This window comes from Hemiscyllium ocellatum, chromosome 6, assembly GCF_020745735.1.
Source record: "Hemiscyllium ocellatum isolate sHemOce1 chromosome 6, sHemOce1.pat.X.cur, whole genome shotgun sequence".
Lineage (NCBI taxonomy): Eukaryota > Metazoa > Chordata > Chondrichthyes > Orectolobiformes > Hemiscylliidae > Hemiscyllium > Hemiscyllium ocellatum.
Window position 1 is genome coordinate 121315527 of NC_083406.1, and position 24555 is coordinate 121340081.

At 45.3% G+C, this 24555-nt stretch overlaps 1 protein-coding gene across 4 annotated transcripts in view; it reads right to left on the bottom strand.

Moving 5' to 3' along the window:
• Positions 1–24555, bottom strand: part of LOC132816570 (autophagy-related protein 16-like) — a 97648-nt gene that overhangs the window by 43272 nt on the left and 29821 nt on the right. For 2 of the 4 annotated variants that reach the window (XM_060826339.1, XM_060826341.1), the window contains exons 5-10: positions 23760–24011; positions 22948–23013; positions 20442–20528; positions 16571–16633; positions 4582–4675; positions 3747–3855 (exon numbers count right to left, since the gene is read on the bottom strand). In XM_060826339.1, coding sequence (XP_060682322.1) covers positions 3747–3855; positions 4582–4675; positions 16571–16633; positions 20442–20528; positions 22948–23013; positions 23760–24011 — 671 coding nt within the window. The remainder of the gene's footprint in view (positions 1–3746; positions 3856–4581; positions 4676–16570; positions 16634–20441; positions 20529–22947; positions 23014–23759; positions 24012–24555) is intronic. The other 2 variants (XM_060826340.1, XM_060826342.1) reach the window with 2 other exon arrangements.

Genomic DNA, 24555 nt, shown 5'->3' on the forward strand with positions numbered 1-24555 from the left:
GATTGTGCTCTGTGATTCTGGCCTCAAACAAAGTATAAAAATGTCTTTGTCTTAAGCCACGTGTGCAGTTTCTCAGAGAAACATGGAAGTGTTTAGCCTCCGTTACTGGACGAGATTGAATAAAAAGTGTGAAATTTTACAGAAGCAGCCCAAATTGCTAGTGTTTACTAACAGATCGCGGAACCGAGAGACATCCCCCACCCCGTCCCCCGGTCCAGATCTTCATCTGGTGCTGTGAGTCGGATTTGGCATGGACGGACTGGGGGCAGTGATGTAAGAACCTTGAGTCCACTATAGAGTTTAGAGGAATCAGCCGGCCAGATGGGAATATTTTATATCTGTTTGGGTTTCCTCTCATTCAAGGCGGCACGGTGGCACAGTGGTTAGCACTGCTGCCTCACAGCACCAGGGACCTGGGTTCAATTCCCACCTCAGGCGACTGACTGTGTGGAGTTTACACGTTCTCCCCGTGTCTGTGTGGGTTTCCTCTGGGTGCTCCGGTTTCCTCCCACAGTCCAAAGATGTGCGGGTCAGGTGAATTGGCCATGCTAAATTGCCCGTAGTGTTAGGTAAGGGGTATATGTAGGGGTATGGGTGGGTTGCGCTTCGGCGGGTCAATGTGGACTTGTTGGGCCGAAGGGCCTGTTTCCACACTGTGAGTAATCTAATCTAAAAAAAAGTCGTGGTTGATTCAACCCCTCCCTGCTTCTCATCTCAGTCCAGCCCGAGTAAGAACTTACTCTAAAAAGAGAGGGGTTGGGGACGTCAGGGAGTCAGAGACTCCCACTAACAGGTCGGGGACCTGTGGATAGAGTCAGGGACACTGACTCAGTAGGATTGGAGCTGTCTGAAGTGACTCCTAAACTGTTCTGTGAAAGACAAAACAAAGAAGATATTTTAAAGTGAAACTGTCAGAGTTTTAGAATGTCGACAATGTTTTGCAGAAATCATAAGTCTTGTTGTTTGTTGTCAGGTTAGTCATAGAGTCATAGAGATGTACAGCATGGAAACAGACCCTTCGGTCCAACTCGTCCATGCTGACCAGATATCCCAACCCAATCTAGTCCCACCTGCTAGCACCCGGCCCATATCCCTCCAAACCCTTCCTATTCATATACTCATCCAAATGCCTCTTAAATGTTGCATTTGTACCAGCCTCCACCACATGCTCAGGCAGCTCATTCCATACACATACCACCCTCTGCGTGAAAACATTGCCCCGTAGGTCTCTTTTATATCTTTCCCCTCTCACCCTAAAACTATGCCCTCTAGTTCTGGACTCCCCTACTCCAGGGAAAAGACTTTGTCTATTTATCCTATCCATGCCCCTCATGATTTTGTAAAACTCTATAATTCACCCCTCAGCCTCCGATGTTCCAGGGTAAACAACCCCAGCCTGTTCAGCCTCTCCCTGTAGCTCAAATCCTCCAACCCTGGCAACATCCTTGTAAATCTTTTCTGAACCCTTTCAAGTTTCACAACGTCTTTCTGATAGGAAGGAGATAAGAATTGCACACAACATTCCAAGAGTTGTCTAACCAATGTCCTGTGCAGCCGCAACATGACCACCCAACACCTGTACTCAATATTCTGATCAATAAAAGAAAGCATACCACACGCCTTCTTCACTATCCTATCTACCTACGACTCCACTTTCAAAGAGAGAGAGAAGAGAGGAGAGACAGAGAAAGCTCGAGATCCGGGATGGTTTTGAATTTGATTTGCATTTTAGGAATTTCACATGATTTCTTTTAAGGTTAAGGATCCATCAGTGACTATGAAATGAAATATTAACCCCTGTTCTTCTTACAAGCCATGACTGCCCTCCTGTCAGTTTCTAACCAATCAGTTTCATGCTTACATGAAAGCCAATCTTATTTAATTTCAAATCAGTTTAATACGGAGGAAAACGACATTATAATCTATTTTTTAAAAATGTCTTCTCCTTCGATTCTGCACCATTTAACATCAGTATAAACTCGCTCTCAAATTCCTGTGTTGTAGATGTGACTCCAGACCCACAGCAACGTGGCCGACTCTAACATGCTGCTGGCAATGATGCTCTAGTCAGTGACACCCAATTCGCACAAACAAATTAAAACACATCTCAGATGGCGAACCAAGCACAAATTCAGAAATAAACATATAAGAGCTCCATTTTAAGGTCAATATTTTTCAATCAACGTGCTCAGAGATGTCATTATACACCTCGGGGGTAGGTGCGATTTGAACCCAGGCTTCTTGTCTCAAGAGTAGACACACTCTCACTACGTCACACGAGCCCCCATGTACATTTATGTACAAAATAACAACATGATTGAATTGAAACCCATCAGTTTGTAATTGCCACTTTTCATTGATAGGTTGTATACGTTATTCAAGTGTTCAACATCTGTTAGTGTGCTGTTATAAGCTAATATTTGCTTACAGGAGGGGAGATCAGCCATGATCGTCTTGAAGAGTGGAAAGATTTGAGGGGCTGAATAGCCGACTCCCAGTTGTTATGCGACATGGGAGCCTCAACATGTACCTATATTATTCAACTCCACTCCACCACACCTCAAAGAAATACAAGTCCAGCTGTAGGAAAACAACACATACAGACCAAATATTGAACTACAGAAGCAACCATCCCAACATCCACAAACGAAGCTGCATCAGAACATTATTTCAATGAGCCAACACACACTGCAGCACAGAGGAGCTATGAAGAGCAGAGAAAAATCACCCATACAGTGTATTCAAAAAGAACGGGTACCCAATGAACACAGTCCGCAGATTTTTCAGCAACAAACCCAAACAAGCTGACAAAACACGGTCAGAAACCCCAGCCACTCTCCCCTACATCAAAGACATCTCAGAAATGACTGCCAGACTACTCAGGCCCCTTGGTGTCATGGTAGCCCACAAACCCACCAACCCACTGAAACAGCAGCTAATGAACTTGAAAGACCCCACACAGACAATGAGCAAAACTAATGTCATTTATGAAATACTGTGCAAGGACTGGAACAAACACTACATTGGACAAACAGGCAGAAAACTAGCCACCAGGATACATGAACACCAACTAGCCACAAAACGACATGACCCTCTCTCACTAATATCCTCACATACGGATGAGGAAGGACACCACTTCGACTGAAACAACACATCCATCCGAGGACAAGCCAAACAGAAACACGCACGAGAATTCTGAGAAGCATGGCATTCTAATCAGAACTCTATCAACAAACACATTGACTTGGATCCCATTTACCACCCCCTGAGAAAAAGAACAGGAAATGACATCACCAACCCAAGGAAACCTAAACATATAAATAGAAAGCAGGAAACACCAGCAGTGCTTCTTCGTCCGGAGGCCCACTGAAGATGTTACCTAGTATGGTGACGAAATGTCTGGAAATGAACCTTCCCACTCAGCGAGCAAACCTACATCCAGAACCTCAACCTGAGCTACAAATCTTCTCAAAACTTACCATTTACACTTTCCCTCTGTCTTTCTCTTTCTCTCCCATGTTTACCCTCTCCATCTCTCTCTCCCTCTATCTTTCACACATTAACACCTGCCCTCTCTTTCACATTTACAAACATGCCCTTTCCCTCACACACTGAGCCTGTCTCATTCCTAATCCTAAATTATCAGACCGCTGATCTGTGATTCTTCTTGGCTGTAACTAAAGCTAATTTGAGGACAGTTCAGTCTATGCCATATTCGGATCAGAGTGACGTTCAACAACACTCACCTCCAACAATGTCCCATAGCTTCACTTTCCTGTCACTGCCTCCAGTCGCCAGGATCTTGGAGTTTGGAGAGAACTTGACAGCATTGACCTCACCATCGTGGGCTTCCTGCTTAAAAGAGCAAAAATACATACGCACGTACTCAGAGGCGATTTAACATGTTTCATTTTCAACTTGATTTGATTTGACTTCAGGGTGACAGTTCCACTTACTTTCCTGTTAATGATTCTATCCTTTCCTGGATCTGGTTGCAATGAAGCTCAACACAGACTGGAGGAACATCCCATTCTCCAATTAGTGCTTTACAGTCTCGGGGTCTCCAAACGGAATTTCAGAACTCCAGAGCGTGACCTCTTCCTCTGTTTTTCTTATACCATTTCCCCCTGCCCCCACCTCCCCTATCTTGTTTGTGTTTTGTTGACTTTGTTCTTTTGGTAGCGAGCAGACCCTTTGCTCCTTTTTGCACTTTCATTGACACCCATTTTACATCTCAATCGCTCCTTCACCACCATTAGCGCTCACTTTTCCTTTGCTCTGGACACTCTCTGTTCATCTGTTCCACTCGCTCTTCCTCCTCCTCTGTCAACAGCTTCAGATCTCTCTAGGTCAGAGGCTGGGAATTCTGCAGTGAGTAACTCACCTCCTGACTCCCCAAAGCCTGGCCACCAGCTACCAGGCACAAGTCAAGTGTGTGAAGGAATACTTCCCATTTGCCTGGATGGGTGCAGCTCTAACAACACTCAGGTGTGCGCATCATTTCACATTAAACACAGCAGTACTCTCTCCCACTGACTGTCCTCCAGATTACAAACACATAACACCGTGACAGTCACTCACCAAACTGAATCGAACTCTGGCTGGAATTCTTGCAACCGAACAGAAGTTTGTTGGACTACAATCCACGCCGATGAAAGATGTATTCGCCCGCTTTCTGTTCGGGGAAGAAAAAATACACGTTCACAAACATACACACACACAGGGAGGCATGCACACAATATGCACACGAAAACGTGTACAGACATGAGAAACAAACTCATACACAGACACAAACATATAGACACAGAGAGACACAGACAGAGACACACAAACACACAAACATACAGACACAGAGAGACACAGACACAGAGACATACAAACAGACACACAAACATACAGACAAACATACAGACACAGAGACAGACAAAGACACAGACACACAAACATACAGACATAGAGAGACACACAGACAGAGACACAGACATAGAGACACACAGACAGAGACACAAACACAAACATACAGACGCATATAGGCACAGAGACAGACACATACAGGCACAGAGACACACAAATGTACAGACACAGAGACATACAAACATACAGACACAGAGACACAGACATACAGACACAGAGAAACACAAACGTACAGACACAGAGACATACAAACATACAGAGACATACAAACATACAGACACAGACATACAGACACAGAGACAGAGACACACAAACATACAGACACAGACATACAGACACAGAGACAGAGACACACAAACATACAGATACAGAGACACACAAACATACAGACACAGAGACATACAAACAGCGACATAAATATACAGATACAGTAGCACACACAAATAAACAGGGTCACAGGGAGAGACATTCATATATACAGATGTAAGAAAAATTGAATTCAGCTTGTCTCATTTGTGGGTAGAATTATATAAAAGAGACACAGAGTTTAACTAAGACAGGGAAGTGAGGGCATAAGCAACTAGAGCAGATAATACATTAATAAATAAGTAAGATTGACGAATGAGCCCAGTCAGAAACATATAATTTCCTTTGAAATGACAAATAAATTCACTTTCAGTAATATAGAGAGTGACACACAATGTTGTTCAGTCACAGAGTGTGCTGTGAGTGTAAACAATGTCATGTTGAATGAGAAAACACAACAGGAATTGTTGGAATGTTTGTACTTTGAGTCCTCAGCCTTCTCAGAGAATTCCCTTTCTAAACCTCTCCACCTCTCACCTTCAAGACATTTCTTAAGGAGAAAGAGTTGTATTTATATAGCACTTTTCACAACCATTGGACATCTCAATGTGCATTACAGGCAATGGCATTCAGTAAGAAATTATTTGGATTCAGAGAATATTCTAATCAATTGGAAAAACATTAATGTGACACCCCTAAAACCATATGAAATAGAAACAGGAGTAGGCCATTCGGCCCCTTGGACCTGCTCTGACATTCCTCACGTCCACTTTCCTGCCCTTTTCCCGTGTCCCTTGAATCAGTGACTGCTAAAGAATCTCTCTCAGCCTTAAATATCCACACGGACCCTGCCCCCACAGCTCTCTCTGTGACAAGGAGTTCCAAAGACTCACAACCCTCTGAGAGAAGAAATTCCTCCCCATCTCAGTCTGAAAGTGGTGACCCTTTATTCTGAGACTGTGCCCTCTGGTCCTAGACCCTCCCATGAGGGGAAACATCCTCTCAGCATTGACCCTGTCAAACCCCCTTGAAAATCCTGGATGTTTCAAAGAGATCACCTCTCATTCTTCTAGACTCCAGGGAATAGGATCCCACCCTGTTCAGCCTTTGTTCATAAGACAATCCATCCCATCCCAGGGACCATCCTAGTGAACCACCTCCAATAAGGAATGTTCAAGAAGCGAAGGAGATAGAAAGCAGAAAACTGTAAGCCAATTCAGTGTTTTTCTCAGAGTTCATTGTGAAGGAGGAAAAAAGGTGTTTAGAAAAAATAATGTAATTAAACAGAGGCAACAGAGGTTTTGTGAAAATGAAACCATGTTGACTAATTTATTCAAGTTTTTTTGAGGTTAGAAGCAGCACAATTGATAAAGGGGAACCGATAGGCATCATGTGTTTGGATTTCCAGAAGGATATGTAGAAGGTGCCAAATAAAAGGTTATTGTTCAGATGAAGAGCTCACAGTTGTGAGGGTGACATATGAACATAGATTGAGGATTAAGTTAAGACACAGAAGTTAGAGTCAGAATTTTTCAGGTTGAAAATATGCAATAAATGGAGTCCTACAAAGATGAGTTGCAAAACCTCAGACATTTACCATCTCTATGAGCTGAAGGAGGGGACACAGGCAAAATTTGCATCAAATTCTCCAATTATACAAAAATAGGGAGAATATGCTGTGATAAGGACGTAAGGAATCTCTAAAGGGATGTAGATACATTGAGTGAATGGGCAAAATCTTGTCAGATGGAGATTAGTGTAGAAAAATGTGAGTTTTGTTGGGAGAATTAAATGGAAAACTATTGTTTAAATGGAAAGAGACTTTTTAAAAATGCAGCACGGGAGATGTGGGCGATCTCATGCATGAAACATTAATAAGTTAGCATGCAGGTGCAGCAAGTAATTCAGAACACAATTGGAAATGTGGCCTTATGACTAGGGGTTAGAGTTTAAAAATAGAGAAGTCTTGTTACAACTGTACAAGGTGTTAGTGAGACTACACTTGGACTACCACAGATTACAACAGGATCTGGACCAGATGGGCCAATGGGCTGAGAAGTGGCAGATGGAGTTTAATTCAAATAAATGTGAGGTGCTGCATTTTGGGAAAGCAAATCTTAGCAGGACTTATACACTTAATGGTAAGGTCCTGGGGAGTGTTGCTGAACAAAGGGACCTTGGAGTGCAGGTTCATAGCTCCTTGAAAGTGGAGTCACAGGTAGATAGGATAGTGAAGAATGCATTTGGTATGCTTTCCTTTATTGGTCAGAATATTGAGTACAGGAGTTGGGAGGTCATATTGCGGCTGTACAGGACATTGGTTAGGCCACTGTTGGAATATTGCATGCAATTCTGGTCTCCTTCCTATCAGAAAGATCTTGTGAAACTTGAAAGGTGTCAGAAAAGATTTGCAAGGATGTTGCCAGGGTTGGAGGATTTGAGCTACAGGGAGAGGCTGAACAGGCTGGGGCTGTTTTCCCTGGAGCATCGGAGGCTGAGGGGTGACCTTATAGCAGTTTACAAAATTATGAGGGGCATGGATAGGATAAATAGACAAAGTCTTTTCCCTGGAGTCAGGGAGTCCAAAACTAGAGGGCATAGGTTCAGGGTGAGAGGGGTAAGATATAAATGATACTTAAGGGGCAACTTTTTCACACAGAGGGTGATACGTGTATGGAATGAGCTGCCAAAGGATGTGGTGGAGGCTGGTACAATTGCAACATTTAAGAGGCACTTGGATGGGTATATGAATAGGAAGGGTTTGGAGGGATATGGGCCGGGTGCTGGCAGGTGGGACTAGATTGGGTTGGGATATCTGGCCCGCATGGACGGGTTGGACCGAAGGGTCTGTTTCTGTGCTGTACATCTCTATGACTTTATGAGTACTGTGTACAGTCTTGGTACTGATAATTAAGAAAGTCAGAAGTCACATGACACCAGGTTATAGTCCAACAGGTTTATTTGATGGTGAATTGTACTGAAGTCACTTGACAAAAAAGCAGCGCTTCAAAAACTTGTGATTTTAAATAAACTTATTGGGCTATAACCTGGTGTCGTGTGACTCCTGACTTCGTCCACTCCAGTCCAACACTGGTAACTCCACATCATGTTTAAGAAAGAACACGCTGGCATTGGAGGCTGCTCAAAAAATATTCCCTCGGGCTGATCCCTGGGAGGAAGTGAGGACTGCAGATGCTGGAGATCAGAGCTGAAAATGTGTTGCTGGAAAAGCGCAGCAGGTCAGGCAGCATCCAAGGAGCAGGAGAATCAATATTTCGGGCATGAGCCCTTCTTCAGGAATGAGGAGGGTGGGCCAAGCAGGCTAAGATAAAAGGTAGGGAGGAGGGACTTTGAGGAGGGACAATAGGTGGAAGGAGGTCAAGGTGAGGGGGATAGGCCGGAGAGGGGGTGGGGGCGGAGAGGTCAGGAAGAAGATTGCAGGTTAGGAGGGCGGTGCTGAGTTGAGGGAACCGACTGAGACAAGGTGGGGGGAGGGGAAATGAGGAAACTGGAGAAATCTGAGTTCATTCCTTGTGGTTGGAGGGTTCCTAAGCGGAAGATGAGGCGCTCTTGCTCCAACCGTCGTGTTGCTATGGTCTGGAGATGGAGGAGGCCAAGGACCTGCATGTCCTTGGTGGAGTGGGAGGGGGAGTTAAAGTGTTGAGCCACGGGGTGGTTGGGATGGTTGGTCCGGGTGTCCCAGAGGTGTTCTCTGAAATGTTCTGCAAGTAGGCGGCCTGTCTCCCCAACGTAGAGGAGGCCACGTCGGGTGCAGTGGATGCAGTAAATGATGTGTGTGGAGGTGCAGGTGAATTTGTGGCGGATATGGAAGGATCCCTTGGGGCCTTGGAGGGAAGTGAGGGGGAGGTGTGGGCACAAGTTTTGCATTTCTTGCGGTTGCAGGGGAAGGTGCAGGGAGTGGAGATTGGGTTGGTGGGGGGTGTGGACCTGACGAGGGAGTCATGGAGGGAGTGGTCTTTCCGGAATGCTGATAGGGGAGGGGAGGGAAATATATCCCTGGTGGTGGGGTCCGTGGGATGAAAGGATTGATTGAATGACCATTCGACATTTAGATTGGCAAAGGTAACAATGAGTAAGAGTGTATTCTGGACAATCTCCGAGAAAGAACAGTTGTCAGCCCGGTGAGTGGGGATAAGGTATCCTTGTTCAGCTTGGCAATCTGTAATCAGTGGGGTTCCACAAGGATCAGCGTTGGGATCACAATTGCTTACAATAAACATTAATGACTTGGAGGAGCCACATTTATAGACGACACACAAATAAATGGACAAGCAAGTGGTGAGAGGGATGCAAACAATTTACAGACAGACATTAAGTAAATGGGCAAAAAAAAAATCAGCAAACGGAGTATAATATGGGAAAATATGAAGTTGTTGATTTTGGAACAGAGAACAAAAGAACAGTATTATTTAAATGGAGAAAAAAAACTGCAGAAAAATGCAACACAGGGGGACTTGAGGGGATATTTGCATAAACCACAGAAAGCTAGCACACTGGGGCAGGAGGGAAGTGGAAAGGGTAATGGAACATTGCCCCTTACTTTAAGGGGGTCGGAATATAAGAGTGGAGAAGTCTTACTGCATTTGTACAAGCTGCTGGACAGGTCACATCGGGAGCACTGCGAGCAGTTTTGGCCCCCTTATTTATCATTCCATCGGGGGCAGTTCAGAGAAGGTTCACGAGGGTGACGCCTGGAATGGATGATGTGGAGGAGCCAGTGTTGGACTGGGATGGACAAGGTTAAATATGGCACAACACCAGGTTATAGTCCAACAGGTTTGCTTGGAAGTACAGGCTTTCAGAGCACTGCTCCGTCACCAGGTAGCTGTGGAGCAGGATTTATAAGACACAGAATTTATAGCAAAAGATCACAGTGTTATGCAACTGATATATATTGTGCAAACCATAGATTGCGGTTAAGTCTTTCATCTTTGAGAACAGGTTGCATGTTTCGTTTCAGTAATGCATAAATCCCAGAACTTATTTCAAGTCACATTCCTGAGATAACTTAAGATTTTATAAAAAAAAGTGACATCTTAGCTCAGACAATGCAATCAAGGTGTGAGGTTAGAGTCTGTCTGTATTCCAATCTTGAGTCAGATTGAACCATATTAATGAATTGAAACCTGCAACCCATTCTAAAAGATGAAATACTTAACAGCAATCTCGGTTTGTTCAATATCTCATATCAGTTGCATGACACTGTGCTTTAAATTCTGATCCGAAACTCACTAGTGACTTGATGACAGAGCGGTGCTGTGAAAGCTAGTACCTTCAAATAAACCTGTTGGACTATAACCTGGAGTTGTGTGAGTTTTAACCCTGGGATGGGGAGGGATTGTCTTACGAGTAAAGGTTAAACAGGTTGGGATTCTACTCCCTGGAATTTAGAAGAATGAGAGGGGATCTCACCAAAACACACGGGATTCTTAAAATGGCTTTAAGACGGAGATAGGATGGAATTTCTTCTCTCAGAGGGTTAAGTGTCTTTGGAACTCCTTGTCACAGAGAGCTGTGGGGGCAGAGTGCTTGTGGATATTTAAGATTCTTGATCGGTCATGGAATCAAGGGTTATGGGGAAAGGGCAAGAAAGTGGACGTAGGAATATTGGATCATCCATGATCCTATTGAATAACGGACCAGACTTGAGGGGCCGAATGGCCTACACCTGTTCCTATTTCTTATGGATCCAACCAGCGATGAGACTATTTTGAACCTGGTTGTTGTGAAATGAAGCAGGTTTATTAAGTGATTGCAGCAACAGCGATGGCCCAGTGGAATTAAATCGCTGGATGATAAATCCAGTGACTCAGGTAATATTTTGACAACCTGGGTTCAAATCCCACCATGTCAGATGGTGCAATTTGAATTCAACTAAAATCTGGAATTTTGAGTCTAATGATGACTGTGACACCAGTGCCAACTGTGGGGAGAAACATCTCTGGTTGACTAATGTTCTTTAGTGAAGGAAATCAGCTGTCCTTTGTGGGCGGCACGGTGGCACAGTGGTTAGCACTGCTGCCTCACAGCGCCTGTAGACCCGGGTTCAATTCCCGCCTCAGGCGACTGACTGTGTGGAGTTTGCACGTTCTCCCCGTGTCTGTGTGGGTTTCCTCCGGGTGCTCCGGTTTCCTCCCACAGTCACAAAGATGTGCGGGTCAGGTGAATTGGCCAAGCTAAATTGCCCATAGTGTTAGGTAAGGGGTAAATGTGGGGGTATGGGTGGGTTGCGCTTCAGCGGGTCGGTGTGGACTTGTTGGGCCGAAGGGCCTGTTTCCACACTAAGTCTAATCTAATCTAAAAAACAAATCTAATCTTAGCTGGTCTGGCCCACGTGAGACAGCATAACCAAAGAAATGTGACCTCCTTTGGGCAATAAATGCTCACTTATCCAGCAGATCTTTTTAAAAACTACAGAGATAGTGCATGCACTGGTAGATATTTTTAAAACTGCCTTTACTTTAAAAGAGGAGTCATTGGGGACATTTAAGTGACTGCTGAACATGCACATGGATAGCAGTGCGTTAAGAGGTGCGTCGGCTAAGTTATTATATTTTTTAGGATTAAATCTCAGCACTACTTGGTGGGCCAAAGGGCCTGTTCTGTACTGTACTTTTCTATGTTCTGTGTTCTAAAAGGCCAGTTAACGTCGTAACTTGAAAGGGTTCAGAAAAGGTTAACAAGGATGTTGCCAAGGTTGGAGGATTTGAGCTACAGGGAGAGGCTGAACAGGCTGGGGCTGTTTTCCCTGGAGCATCAGAAACTGAGGGGTGACCTTACACAGGTTTAAAAAATCATGAGGGGCACGGATAGAGTGAATTCTTTTTCCCAGGGTAGGGGAGTCCAAAACTAGAAGGCATAGGCTGAAGGTGAGAGGGAAAAGATTTAAAAGGGACCTAAAATATTTTCACACAGAGGGTGGTACGTGTATGGAATGAGCTGCCAGAGGAAGTGGGGGCGGCTGGTATAATTACAATATTTAAAAGGCATCTGGATGGGGACAGGAATAGGAAGGGTTCAGAACCATATGGACCAAGTGCTGACAAATGGGACTAGGTCAGATTAGGATGTCTAATCGACATTGACAAGTGGGACAAAACGATCTGCTTCTGTGCTGTGTGGATTCGACCCTATGTCTGTTAATGGGAAAAAATGTTAAGTTAATCAGTTAAAAAGGTTATAACAGCAGAGCATTTAAATATACATAATACGATCAAGCAGAGGCTTCATGAAAGGGAAATGATGGCTTATCAAACAGTTCCAATAAATTTAGGATTAACAAGCAGGGTAGAGAAAAGGAAACAGCAGTTGGGATTTAGCTGTTGTGTATGAGTCAGTTTCACAGCCGTTATAATTTAAGTTAACCCCCAGGAGCTGGTCAGCACACTTCGAGGCAGGTTCCTGCCTGGACAAGCAACAAAACAAAAACAGGCACTTCCAGGCAGTGAGACATCCCAAGACAATTTTCTCTGGGCGTTTATCAAAGAATAATAATTTGACACTGAGTTACATAAGGAGCTACTAGGGCATTGGGCCAATAGCAAGATTGCAAACCCTGTCTGGGCTACGTGCTGTCTTTGCTGGTCTGAGCAAGTGGCTTTATTGAATGATGACAGCAACAGAAAAAGTCCATTTGGCCCCTCATGCCCATGCTAGCCCATTGAAATGACTTCTGAAATGTTTTCCAATATTTTTCCTTCAAACGTTTTCCTTAAATGTATTCATTCTCCGGCCAGGTGTCCCTGGCTAGCCCATCCATTCTTGCCCATCCTGAATTATCCTGCGGAAAGTGGACCGTAAGCATCACATCTCGAAGGTGGCTTTTGAAACTTGTGATTGAATCTGCTTCCATTGCCCATTCAGGCCTGGAGTTCCAGATCACAATCCACTGCAGAACCCTCTGCTGACCCCCACTTCTTTGGTCAAACACCTGTCTCCTCCTCCACTCCCCCTCCCCTAATCCTGGATTTCCACCACCAAAGCTCTTCATGATTTTAAAAACTGACAATGCCACCTTAACTGTCTTCTTCTACAAGAGCAATCTCCAGTCTATAGATTTATTGTTTTTACATCAGTTCAGAGATGTGATGACAAACCTCTGCAGTAGGTGGGAGTCAAACCCAGGTCTTCCCAGCCAGAGGCTGGGACACTACCCATTGTGCCACAAGAACTCCTCATCCATATCACAGATCCTTTTCCCCTCTCCCCAAAATCATAAATCTCTTCTGCATCTTCTCCAAGTCTTTGGCTGTTAATTATAACATTGCTGGCATTGTTGAGATAGACAATTGAATGGCATCGTTTCATTAATTGTTTGCAAAGATAGAAGGGACACTTGTTGTACGGTGGTAGTCTCCCTATCTGTGAGCTAGGACGATGAGGTTCAAGCCCACCTACTCCAAAGATGTGTCATAAGATCTGCAAACAGAGAGAGAGAGAGAGAGAGAGAGAGAGAGAGAGAGAGACAGAGAGACAGAGAGACAGAGACAGAGGGAGACAGAGAGACTGCTGGATGGCCAGAGAGCAAGGGAAACTGGAAGGAATGGATGTAGTTACACATATTGCTGCATTCTGTCACTAACTATAGTATCAAGAAAAGTGTCAGTATCTAGTTTCAGACTCAAGCAGATCGTAATCAAAATTATATGGTTATCTTTCTTCGAATGTGGTACACAGAATTGGACTCAGTATTCAGATTGGAATTGAACCACTAATACATAAAGTGTTAGAATATGCTACACCTCTACATAGAAAAAAGGAGGAGTAGGCCATTCGGCCCTTTGAGCCTGCTCTGACATTCAATATGGTCATGGCTGATCATCCAACTCAGTCCCCCGTTCCCACATTTGTCCCATACCCTATGATCCTTGTAGCCCTAAAATCTATACCTAACGCCTTCTTGAAAATGGCTCAGTGGTTAATACTGCTGCCTCATTGCACCAAGGACCCGGGTTCGATTCCAGCCTCTGTTGGTGTGGAGTTTGCGCATTCTCCCCGTGTCTGTGAGAGTTTCCTCTGGGTGCTCTGGTTTCCTCCCACAATCCAAAAGATGTGCAGGTCAGGGTGGATTGGCCATGCTAAATTGCCCTTAGTGTCCAGAGATGTGCAGGCCACATTGGTTAGACACAGTAAATGCAGGGTTATAGGATGGGGGGGGGGAAGATGCTCTTCAGAGGGTTGGTGTAGACTCGATGGGTCAAATGGCCTGTTTCCACACTGTCGGGATTCTAGAGAAAACATTCAATGTTTTGGCCTCAACTATTTTCTGTGGTAGAGAATTCCAAAACCTTCCTCCGTGCAGAAATGTCTCCTCAAAATGAAGCCCAGGACACTGTCTGTATTTTTAAACATCCTTCCCCAGGTTGATCTTCCAGCTTTGAGCACATGTACCAGACCTCCACTCTGTCTGTCTGTCTGTTTGTCTCTGTCTCTCTCAATAGTACCATTGTAACTCGGACTGCCTCTACTCCTCCTTGCCACCAAAGTGCATCATTTTATTCCAGAGACAGCAGCGTGAACAGTCTCCTTCAGAGAGAGAGATGGGAATGATGCATTAATTCCACACGGATTTCCATTCCAGACGTTGACCCTTTTGGAAGTTGTGTTTGGGTAGGAATTCGATGCGGGTTGGGTTGGGTTTGTCCATCAGGCCCCTGGCGTCAAATAGCAGAACTGACAGACTGCCCACCGGTCAAGGGAACAGACGTCAGCTGTGGAATTAAAGACCAACGGGGATTTCTAAAGGGGTCACACTCGACCAGTGTTTGTGTTACCTCTTTGAGGAAATCAATGAGCATTGAGAAGGGTGACATAGTAGAAGTAATATACTTAGATTTTCAAAAGGCCATCGATAATGGGACGGTATAACAGATACATGGCAAAGGTAAGAAACGTGGTTGCATGAAACAAGCATCAGAATTGGATAATAAGTTGATTACAAACCAGAAAAGAAAATGTGTTGCTGAAAAAGCACAGCAGGTCAGGCAGCATCCAAGGAACAGAAGAATCAACATTTCGGGCATAAGCCCTTCTTCAGAAATGAGGAAAGTGTGTCCAGCAGGCTAAGATAAAAGGTAGGGAGGAGGGACTTGGGGACACAGCATCAGGGTCACAATTCCAGGCAACAGAACTGCAAAATAGAGAGGCTGAATTTGTACAAAATCTTTGCCAGACAACAGTTGGAGTAACGTGCACAACCTTGTAGTCTTCAAATCACCAAAAAGATATACAGACACTGGAGAAGATACAAAAGTGATTTAGAAATTTGCCAGAACGGAGAGGTTCCAAGCATCAGGAAAGATAGAACAAGAAGTGGTTTTAGTCTCTTCAAAAAGAGATGGATGTCTTCAAGACTGTGAAGGGTTTGATCAGATAGATAGTCAGAGGAGAGTCAGAAACTAGGCGTGCTGAAAATCAGACAGTCACTGATAGATCCAAGAGAAGTTGCTTTGCTCGGAGAGTGGTGACAACGTGGAGCTCACTGTTATAGGGAATGTTTGAGTTGAATAGTGGAGATATATTTGAGGGGAAATTAAATATGTACACAGCAGAGAAAGGAGGAGAAGGAAATGGTAATGGAATGAGATGAAGAAGGTAGAAGGATCATAACCAGCAGAACATCTGGTTCAGACCACTTGGCCAAATGGCCATTTATGAGGTGTAAATGCTGTGTGAATAAAAAGTCAAATCTTTATACAGACACTTGAGGATGACACTTTAGGGTGGCATGGTGCCCAGTTAGCACTCTGCCTAACAGCACCAGGTTTGATTCCAACCTCGGGTGACTGTCTGTGTGGAGTTTGCGCATCCCCCTGTGTCTGTGTGCAGGTTAGGTGGATTGGCCATGGGAAATGCAGGGTTACAGAGATGGGGTTGGGTTTAGGTGGGATACTCTTCAGAGGTTGGTGTGGACTTGATGGGCTGAATGGCCGAATTCCACAATGATTCTAAGGTTTTGTACCTTTATTCCTGAGACGGTACCAGATTGGCTACTTTTCACAGTACTCCTGTACTTGAGTAAACATGACAATAAACCCAGTCCTAATTCTAATGATTCTATGATGGAGAGAGTTTCACAAGTTGCAGTGGAAGATGGTTTAAAACTTGGAGTTAGATGGATTAACATCATGAACAACTTCACAACTGCGCTCACACCCAGTTCCAAGTGTCCCAGTTATCGCAGACACAGTTCAACAACTGCCACCTGCCCTTGTGTTCCACCCTGACCCACAAAGCAGATGGTGCAGTAAGCAGAACAGAGCGACAGATAGATTAGAAAACTAGGAGCCAGCTGCCCAGGAACTTTCAATACGGCAAACACACAACTTACCTGAATAGCTCTTTAAAGGACTGGAAGAGTCTGGGGTGGGGTGGGAGGCTTAAAGAGCTTGACCTAAATAAAAACAAAACAAAAGGAAAGTTTGCAGCCGATGGTTGGCGGTTTTAGTGATGGAGGCTCAAGCTTTGAAGAGGATGAACAGTCAAATTCATCCAGCAAGGAGTTCCACCTGGCAACCAGTCACATGGCTCAATATCAAGGACAGCTTTCCCGCACCAAGGTCACATGACCCAACGTCAAGGACAACGTTCCTGCACCGAGGTCCCATGACCCAATGTCAAGGACAACATTCCTGTTCCGAGGTCACATGATCCAACGTCAAGGACAAAATTCCTGCACCAAGGTCACATGATCCAGTGTCAAGGACAATGTTCCTGCACCAAGGTCACATGATCGAACATCAAGGTCACATTTCCTATACAGAGGTCACATGACCCAACCTCGGACAATGTTCCTGTACTGAGGTCACATGACCCAATGTCAAAGACTACTTTCCCCTACGTGATCACATGACCTAACTCAAGCAATACACGAGTAATGTATTAGGCCAATGCTTCTTGAATTTAACAGCAGGTTCCAGATTCCACTGCAGAGGTCGACACATTTCTTAGGGCTGCTTGTGAATATTAACATCCAGCAACTACCTCCCACAGGGGAAACATTCCCTCCAATTACCATTAACACCCTTTCGGGCATCACTTGTCACAGCATTGACATATTGCTGGAAGCGCACTCTGCAAATGCTGAAAAACAGAAAACTGGAACAGGAGTAGGCCATTCAGCCCATCGAGCCTGCTCCGCCATTCAATATGATCATCCGACCCAGTCTCCCGTTCCACCTGTTTCCTCCCTAAACCCTTTGGTCCCTTTAGTACAAGAGTCAGTTGACCTCAGTTGAAGTTTAGCCACCTCAGAGCTGTTCTCCTCTACTTTCAGACCAGTTTCGTTTCTACCAGTCACTAACGGTGACAAATATATATTGAGTCTCTGAGTAGGTGATCAATCCAAAGCCCTTTGTGCCCATACCAGATCCCTCCAACCAGATTCCAATCCAAATTTACCAACACGTGTCATTGAATCGTACACTGCAGAAAAGGCCATTGGCCCATTGAGTCTACACTGCCATAACTACCACTAATGGTACATTAATCCCAATTTCCTACACTTGTCCCTTGAACGTTATCAAGTTTGAAGTGCTCATCCAAATATTTTTTTTGAAGATTGTAAATTTTACGGCATTCCCGATTCCCACCGTCTGCTGAGTGAAACATTTTTTTTCTCCAAATCCCCTGAATCTCGTGCCCCTTTCCTTGTGATTGACCCCTCAGCCAAAGGGAATAGCCGCTCTCTATTCACAATCATATTCGCACACACCTCCATTAGGTCCCCCCCCCCCTCAGCTTCTCTGTGTCCCCATCATGTCTCTCCCTCAGCCTCTAATGCCTCACCTCAGCTCTACAATCCACAATATGCCTTTAAATCTACACACAAAAAAAATCCACTGAAGTCACTCTGGAAAGCCCTAATCAATCACCAGCTGGTTGGTGGGGAATCTAGTTTCAGATTCCCACCAGCCTTTGACTGAAGGATTGCTTCCTGCCATTACTCCTGAACAGTCTGGCTGCAATTTGGAGGTTTTGACCCCCATTCCCACCCCCACCCCCCATCCTGGATTCCACTACCCCCTCCTCACCCTAAGCCTTGCCTTGAGCAAGCCATTTCTTTCTTTCCTATCCCTTCAAAACCTACAAATCAACTTAAACTCTTTGACCTCGGCACTCTTTGACGTTCTAAACTCAAAGGTGCGTGAAATACCTGTACAGAGGCCTGTAATCTGACACCAGGCCATCCTGTATTTACATGTGCACAGGTACACAGGCTCTGACCAGCCAGCTCAGAGCCAGTCCCTAAAATGGGGAGACTCTCTGAGTCTCCTGTTGATTTTTTTTCTCTCCTGTCACCAAGTCACCCTTTATGTATACGAGCACAGTAAGTGTACTTTGACCAGCTAGCTCAGAGCCAAATGAGGGGAATTCCTGAGACTCCTGTTAATTTCTTTTTGTTAAACCCCCACACTACGGCCTAACTGTGGTAGTGCTTATTATTCCCCAGCACCCATGCTGTGTGTGTGCAGGTGTGAGACACAGTGAGACTCCTTTTTTTTAGTGGATGGATTTATTATATTAAATGTTGTATCTGTTGTAATTCAGTTTGTTCAGTTTATTTATTTCAAGATCAACTCAAAAATCTAGGTATCTTTATTAATCTACATATGTATGTGGACTCCTGTTTATTTTCTGTCTGCCTGGGCTCCCTGATTGGCCCAGGTTAACAACTTCGAGGAGAAAGTGAGGTCTGCAGATGCTGGAGATCAGAGCTGAAAATGTGTTGCTGGAAAAGCGCAGCAGGTCAGGCAGCATCCAAGGAACAGGAGATTCGACGTTTCGGGCATAAGCCCTTCTTCAGGGCTTATGCCCGAAACGTCGAATCTCCTGTTCCTTGGATGCTGCCTGACCTGCTGCGCTTTTCCAGCAACACATTTTCAGCCCAGGTTAACAACCCCAATCAAGGACCTCATAATCAAAGAGGTCCAGTTGACCCTCATTCCAATCACTGCAGTGTGCAAACTAAGCTTCTACCATATGTTTCCTGATAAAGGTGGGAAACAGAAATCCATGGCAACATACCTCCTGCTTGATATTCATCAACTGAGTGCAGCTTTGGCAGCACAGACATGGTGGGCTGGAGGACCACTATATGACTCGATGGTTCTCAATGAGCAGTTAGGAGTATTGCTGGTCCTATCTCGGAGCTAAAGGGATCCATTCAAGGGATGCAGGTGTCACTGGCTGGACTGGCATTTATTGCCCATCACTAATTGCCCCAGAGGGCAGTTAAGAGTCTACCATATTGCTGTGGGTCTGGGGTCAGATCTAGGCCAGACATTTATTGTGAAAATAGCTACTAGGCTCTGCTTCAGGAGCTACACTTGCTAATGTCAGATCACATGGAACTGGGAGTAGAGTAGACAGTCCCAGTGATGAAGGGCTTATGCCTAAATTGTTGATTCCCCTCCTCCTCGGATGCTGCCTGACCTGCTGTGCTTTTCCAGCACCACCCTCTCAACTCTGATCTCCAGCATCTGCAGTCCACATTTTCTCTTAGAGTTCCTGTGATCTTTGTTCTCTCTTTCCCTTTGAAGAGAAGTCTCCATGTTCACTGAAAAGGAAGTGAACTGTCTTCCATCAACAACCTGGACGTGATCTTATCATCTGGCCCACATCTTGGCAAAAGACATAAAAATATCAAGAACCTCACTTAAGAGGTCTCCATCACACCAATCTCCGTCACACCCAGTCAGGATATCATACCCCTAACTTTCACCATACGGACTTCAGGTAAAGATGGACACTCAGAAATGGACGTCAAAAAATGATACCCAGTTGGCCACTGAGAGTGAAGTGTTGCACAGAAACACAACTCACGCATGTCTAAACCTGGACCTGGTCCATCCCAGTCCAACACCAGCACCTCAGAACATAAGCCTGTGGTTCTGGATTACTAATCCAGTACCATTCCACTAACCAGGAAGATGAGAAAGTCAAGGTTTAGGTAGAGGATCCACTTGAGATGCTGAACAGAGCTGCAAGACCAAGTGCCTTTCTCCAGCTCCTCCTCAGCATTTTCTTACATTGGAAGCTAGAAATCAAATCCCCTCCATTTCTCCCCAACCCTCCATCACCAGAACTCAATGAGATCCAGCTGGGATCATCGCCTTAATCAACACCAAGCCAGAGCACTCTCCGGACCCCAGCCTCAGACTGGATTGGATGAAAACCGCAGAGGAAGATCCCGACCTTACCTAGAACTCCGAAACGGTTTGAAGATCTTGATCTCCTGGTGCTTGGCTGTCTCGGGGGGCACTTTCTGCACTGGTTGAAAGACATCTCTGAAATTCAAAGGAGAGTTTGTTACGTGACCTAATCAGGAACAACACACAGCCAATTAATCGTGCATTGTCAACAGGGGCAGTGTTATTGGGAAGAAAATGGCAAATGTATCATGGAAAGATTGTTGAACCAGAGTGATGACATTAGGCACCCATTCAGACCAGGATGTCAAGGTCCAGTGTGTGAATGAGTCAAATCTAGCACATAAAAACATAGTGTGAGCCCCGATGTGTACAGTGGTTTCTAGCGTAGGTGCAAACACAGCACCTGTATCATTGTGAAAGAGACTGCCAAACCGGGTCACATTCCGCTTGGCAACACTCTGACCAATCAGCATCCACTGAGCTCAGGCTTCATGATCAGCCATGATGGCATGAATGGAGGAGCAGGCTTGAGGGGCCGAATCGCCTACTTCTGCTCCTATTTCTTATAGTAGATTATCAAATCCCTATAGTGTGAAAGCGGGCCATTCAGCCCATCGAGTCTGCACTGATCCTCCAAAGAGCATACCATCTAGACCCACCACCTCCCTACCCTATCCCTGCATTTCCCATCGCATTCCCACCCAGCCTGCACATCCCTGAACACTATGGACAATTTAGCATGGCCAATCCACTTAACCTGCACATCCTTCGATGGAGGGGGGAAACCGGAGCACCCGGAGGAAACCCACATAAACATGGGAAGAAGGTGCAAACTTCACACAGACATCACTCATTGCTGGAATTGAACTTGGGTCCCTGGCGCTATGAGGAAGCCGTGCTAACCACTGAGCCACCATGCTAGCCTCAGATGATGAAATTCAAATTCAGAAAAAAATGTGGAATAAATAAAAAATTGACTCATACCAACTATTTGCAATTGTCCAACCCACCTGGCTCACTAATGTCCTTCAGGGAAGGAAATCAGCCATCCCGTACCTGGTCTGGACTACACTTAACTCCGGACCTTGTAGAAATGTGGTTGACTCTTAACTGCTCTCTGGGCAATTAGGGATGGGCAATAAATGCTGGTTTAGCCAGCGATGCCCAATCCCATGAAGAATAATCAGCCATTCCAATCCATCTACAGTGTAATAGGTACGACCTGGTGCCTGCAGTACTTAATGGGGCCTGTTGGTGATGCTGCTGAGCAAGAGTCACACAGTGGGGTTCAGTCCAAACGAGGCTGATCTATCCTTTGTCTGTCCAAGATGAATAATCTCACATTTACTTACAGTTTTACCCTTCACCAGGACTCATAGCATTGAAACAGACCCTTCGGTCCAACCCATCCATGCCAACCAGATATCCCAAATTAATCCAGTTCCATTTTCCAGCACTTGGCCCATATCCCTCCAAACCCTTCCTACTCATATACCCATCCAGATGCCTTTTATATGTTGTAACTGTACCGGCCTCCACCACTTCCTCTGGCAGCTCATTCCATACACGTACCACCCTCTGTGTAAACAAAAAATACCCCTTAGGTTCCTTTTAAATCTTTCAACACTAACCCTAAACCTATGCCCTCTAGTTTTGGACTCCTCAACCCCAGGGAAAAGTACCTTAACTATTCAACTGTCATGATTTTATAGCTGCTGACACCCCAGGGAAAATAGCTACACATCCCTTTATTTTCATAGAATCTCTACAGTGTGAAAACAGGCCCTCCACAGAGTAACCCATCCACATCCATTACCCCTACCCTATATTTAGCCCTGACTAATGTACCTAACCCACACATCCCTGGGCAATTCACCTGACCTGCACATCTTTGGACTGTGAGAGGAAACTGAGAACCCAGAGGAAGCCCACACAGACATGGGGAGAATGTGCAAACTCCACACAGACAGTTGCCCAAGGCTGGAATCGAACCTGGGTCCCTGGTGCTGTGAGGCAGCAGTGCTAACCACTGAGCCACCGTGCCACCCGAAATTTTACAAATTAATGCTATCATCAACACTGTCTACAATACTGTCGAATCTTGTGTCATCAGTAAATTTGGATACATGACTTTCTCTACTTATTAACGATATGGATAATGGCAATGTGAATAACTGTGACCCTAACACATACAAAATAGACTCATACCAATGACTGGCGATTGTCCAACCCACCTGGCTCACTAATGTCCTTCAGGGAAGGAAATCAGCCATCCCTTCCCTTTTTAACACACCCTATCCCTGAGAGATATCACAGATCACAAGGTGCCAATTGGAGGAACCACCTTTCTGAAAGTTATTGGAAAGGGAAATAAAACAAAGTTGGAAGGAAAGAGCAGGGAATCAGAGAACAGTTCAGAATAGCAGTCACAGGTATGATGGGCCGAATGGCCATCTCTGTATTACAGCCTAATCAGAGATGTCGAGCACAATAATAGCCGTGTGGTGGATGGAGGAGCATGCAGTCTTTCTTCAATAAAACAGGCCTCACTCACGTGTCCATCGAGATGGGAACCCGGGAAACAACAGCCAGGTCTTTCTCCAAGTTCTTCGCCTGGACCCTGAGAAAGATAGACAGAACACTCACCAGCCCCAGCACTACACAGTGATCTTTTACAAGGAAACCATACAAACACACTTGATTTTTCAAAAGACACAATATCATGCAGGGGAACAATGTTTGATTTTGGTGGGGGGGGAGCAGTGTAGAAGGGCCCTTACACTGTATCTAACCCCATGCTGTCCCTCTCCTGAGTGGTAGATGGGGACAGTGTAGAGAGAGCTTTACTCTGAATCTAACCCCATTGTGTCCCCATCCTGGGAGTGGTAGATGGGGACAGTGTAGAGGGAGCTTTACTCTGTATCTAACCTCATGCTGTCCCCATCCTGGGAGTGGTAGATGGGGACAGTGTAGAGGGAGCTTTACTCTGTATCTAACCCCGTGCTGTCCCCATTCTGGGAGTGGTAGATGGGGACAGTGTAGAGGGAGCTTTACTCTGTATCTAACCTCGTGCTGTCCCCATTCTGGGAGTGGTAGATGGGGACAGTGTAGAGGGAGCTTTACTCTGTATCTAACCCCGTGCTGTCCCCATTCTGGGAGTGGTAGATGGGGACAGTGTAGAGGGAGCTTTACTCTGTATCTAACCCCGTGCTGTCCCCATTCTGGGAGTGGTAGATGGGGACAGTGTAGAGGGAGCTTTACTCTGTATCTCACCATGTGCCGTGTAGACAGCTGCCAGTGGGTAACAATGGAATGAATGTTATGTTTGCCTGTTTTCTGAGCGAGTCAGTAGTTCAGCTCCGTTACCTCTTTGGCTTCTCGTTCCGATAATTCAGGTCTCTCGCTGCTTGAACCTTGATGTCGATCATGCTCTGGATCAGTTCTGTTCCCTCCACCTCCCGCTTCAGGAGTTGCTCCCACTGCGAACGGTAAAGCTGCTGAAGGTTATCATAATCCTCCTTCACCCTGGCATTGGCTTTCTCCAATTCCTCGAATCGCTGCAGTAATCGCTCCCGCTCTCCCTCCAGCTCAGACAGCTTCACCTCCAACTCCACCAACCTAGACACAGTGTGGACAGTTACCGCAGGGAACATCAGAATGGCACGCCCTACACCCAGGGAGTGAAATATCCCTCTGTAGGAAAGGGAGAAAGAGACAGGAAGGAAAAGAGGGAAAGTGGATAGAGAGGAAGAGAGAAGGCAGGAGATGTGAGAGAAAGAGAGAGAGAGAGAGAGAGAGAGAAAGAGAGAGAAATTATATATTTGGAGAGAGATACAGAGAGAGAGAGAGATCACAGAAGGACAGGGAGAGAGAGAGAGAGAGAGAGATAAGAGAGACAGACAGAGAGAGAGAGAGAGATACACAGAGAGAAAGAGAGAGAGAAATTATATATTTGGAGAGAGATACAGAGAGAGAGAGAGATCACAGAAAGACAGGGAGAGAGAGAGAGAGAGAGAGAGAGATAAGAGAGACAGAGAGAGAGAGAAAGAGAGAGAGAGAGAGAGAGAGAGAGAGATACACAGGGAGAAAGAAAGAGACACAGAGAGAGAGAGGCAGAGGCAGAGAGAGATACAAGGAGCAAGAGAGAGGAAGCGAGAGGTAG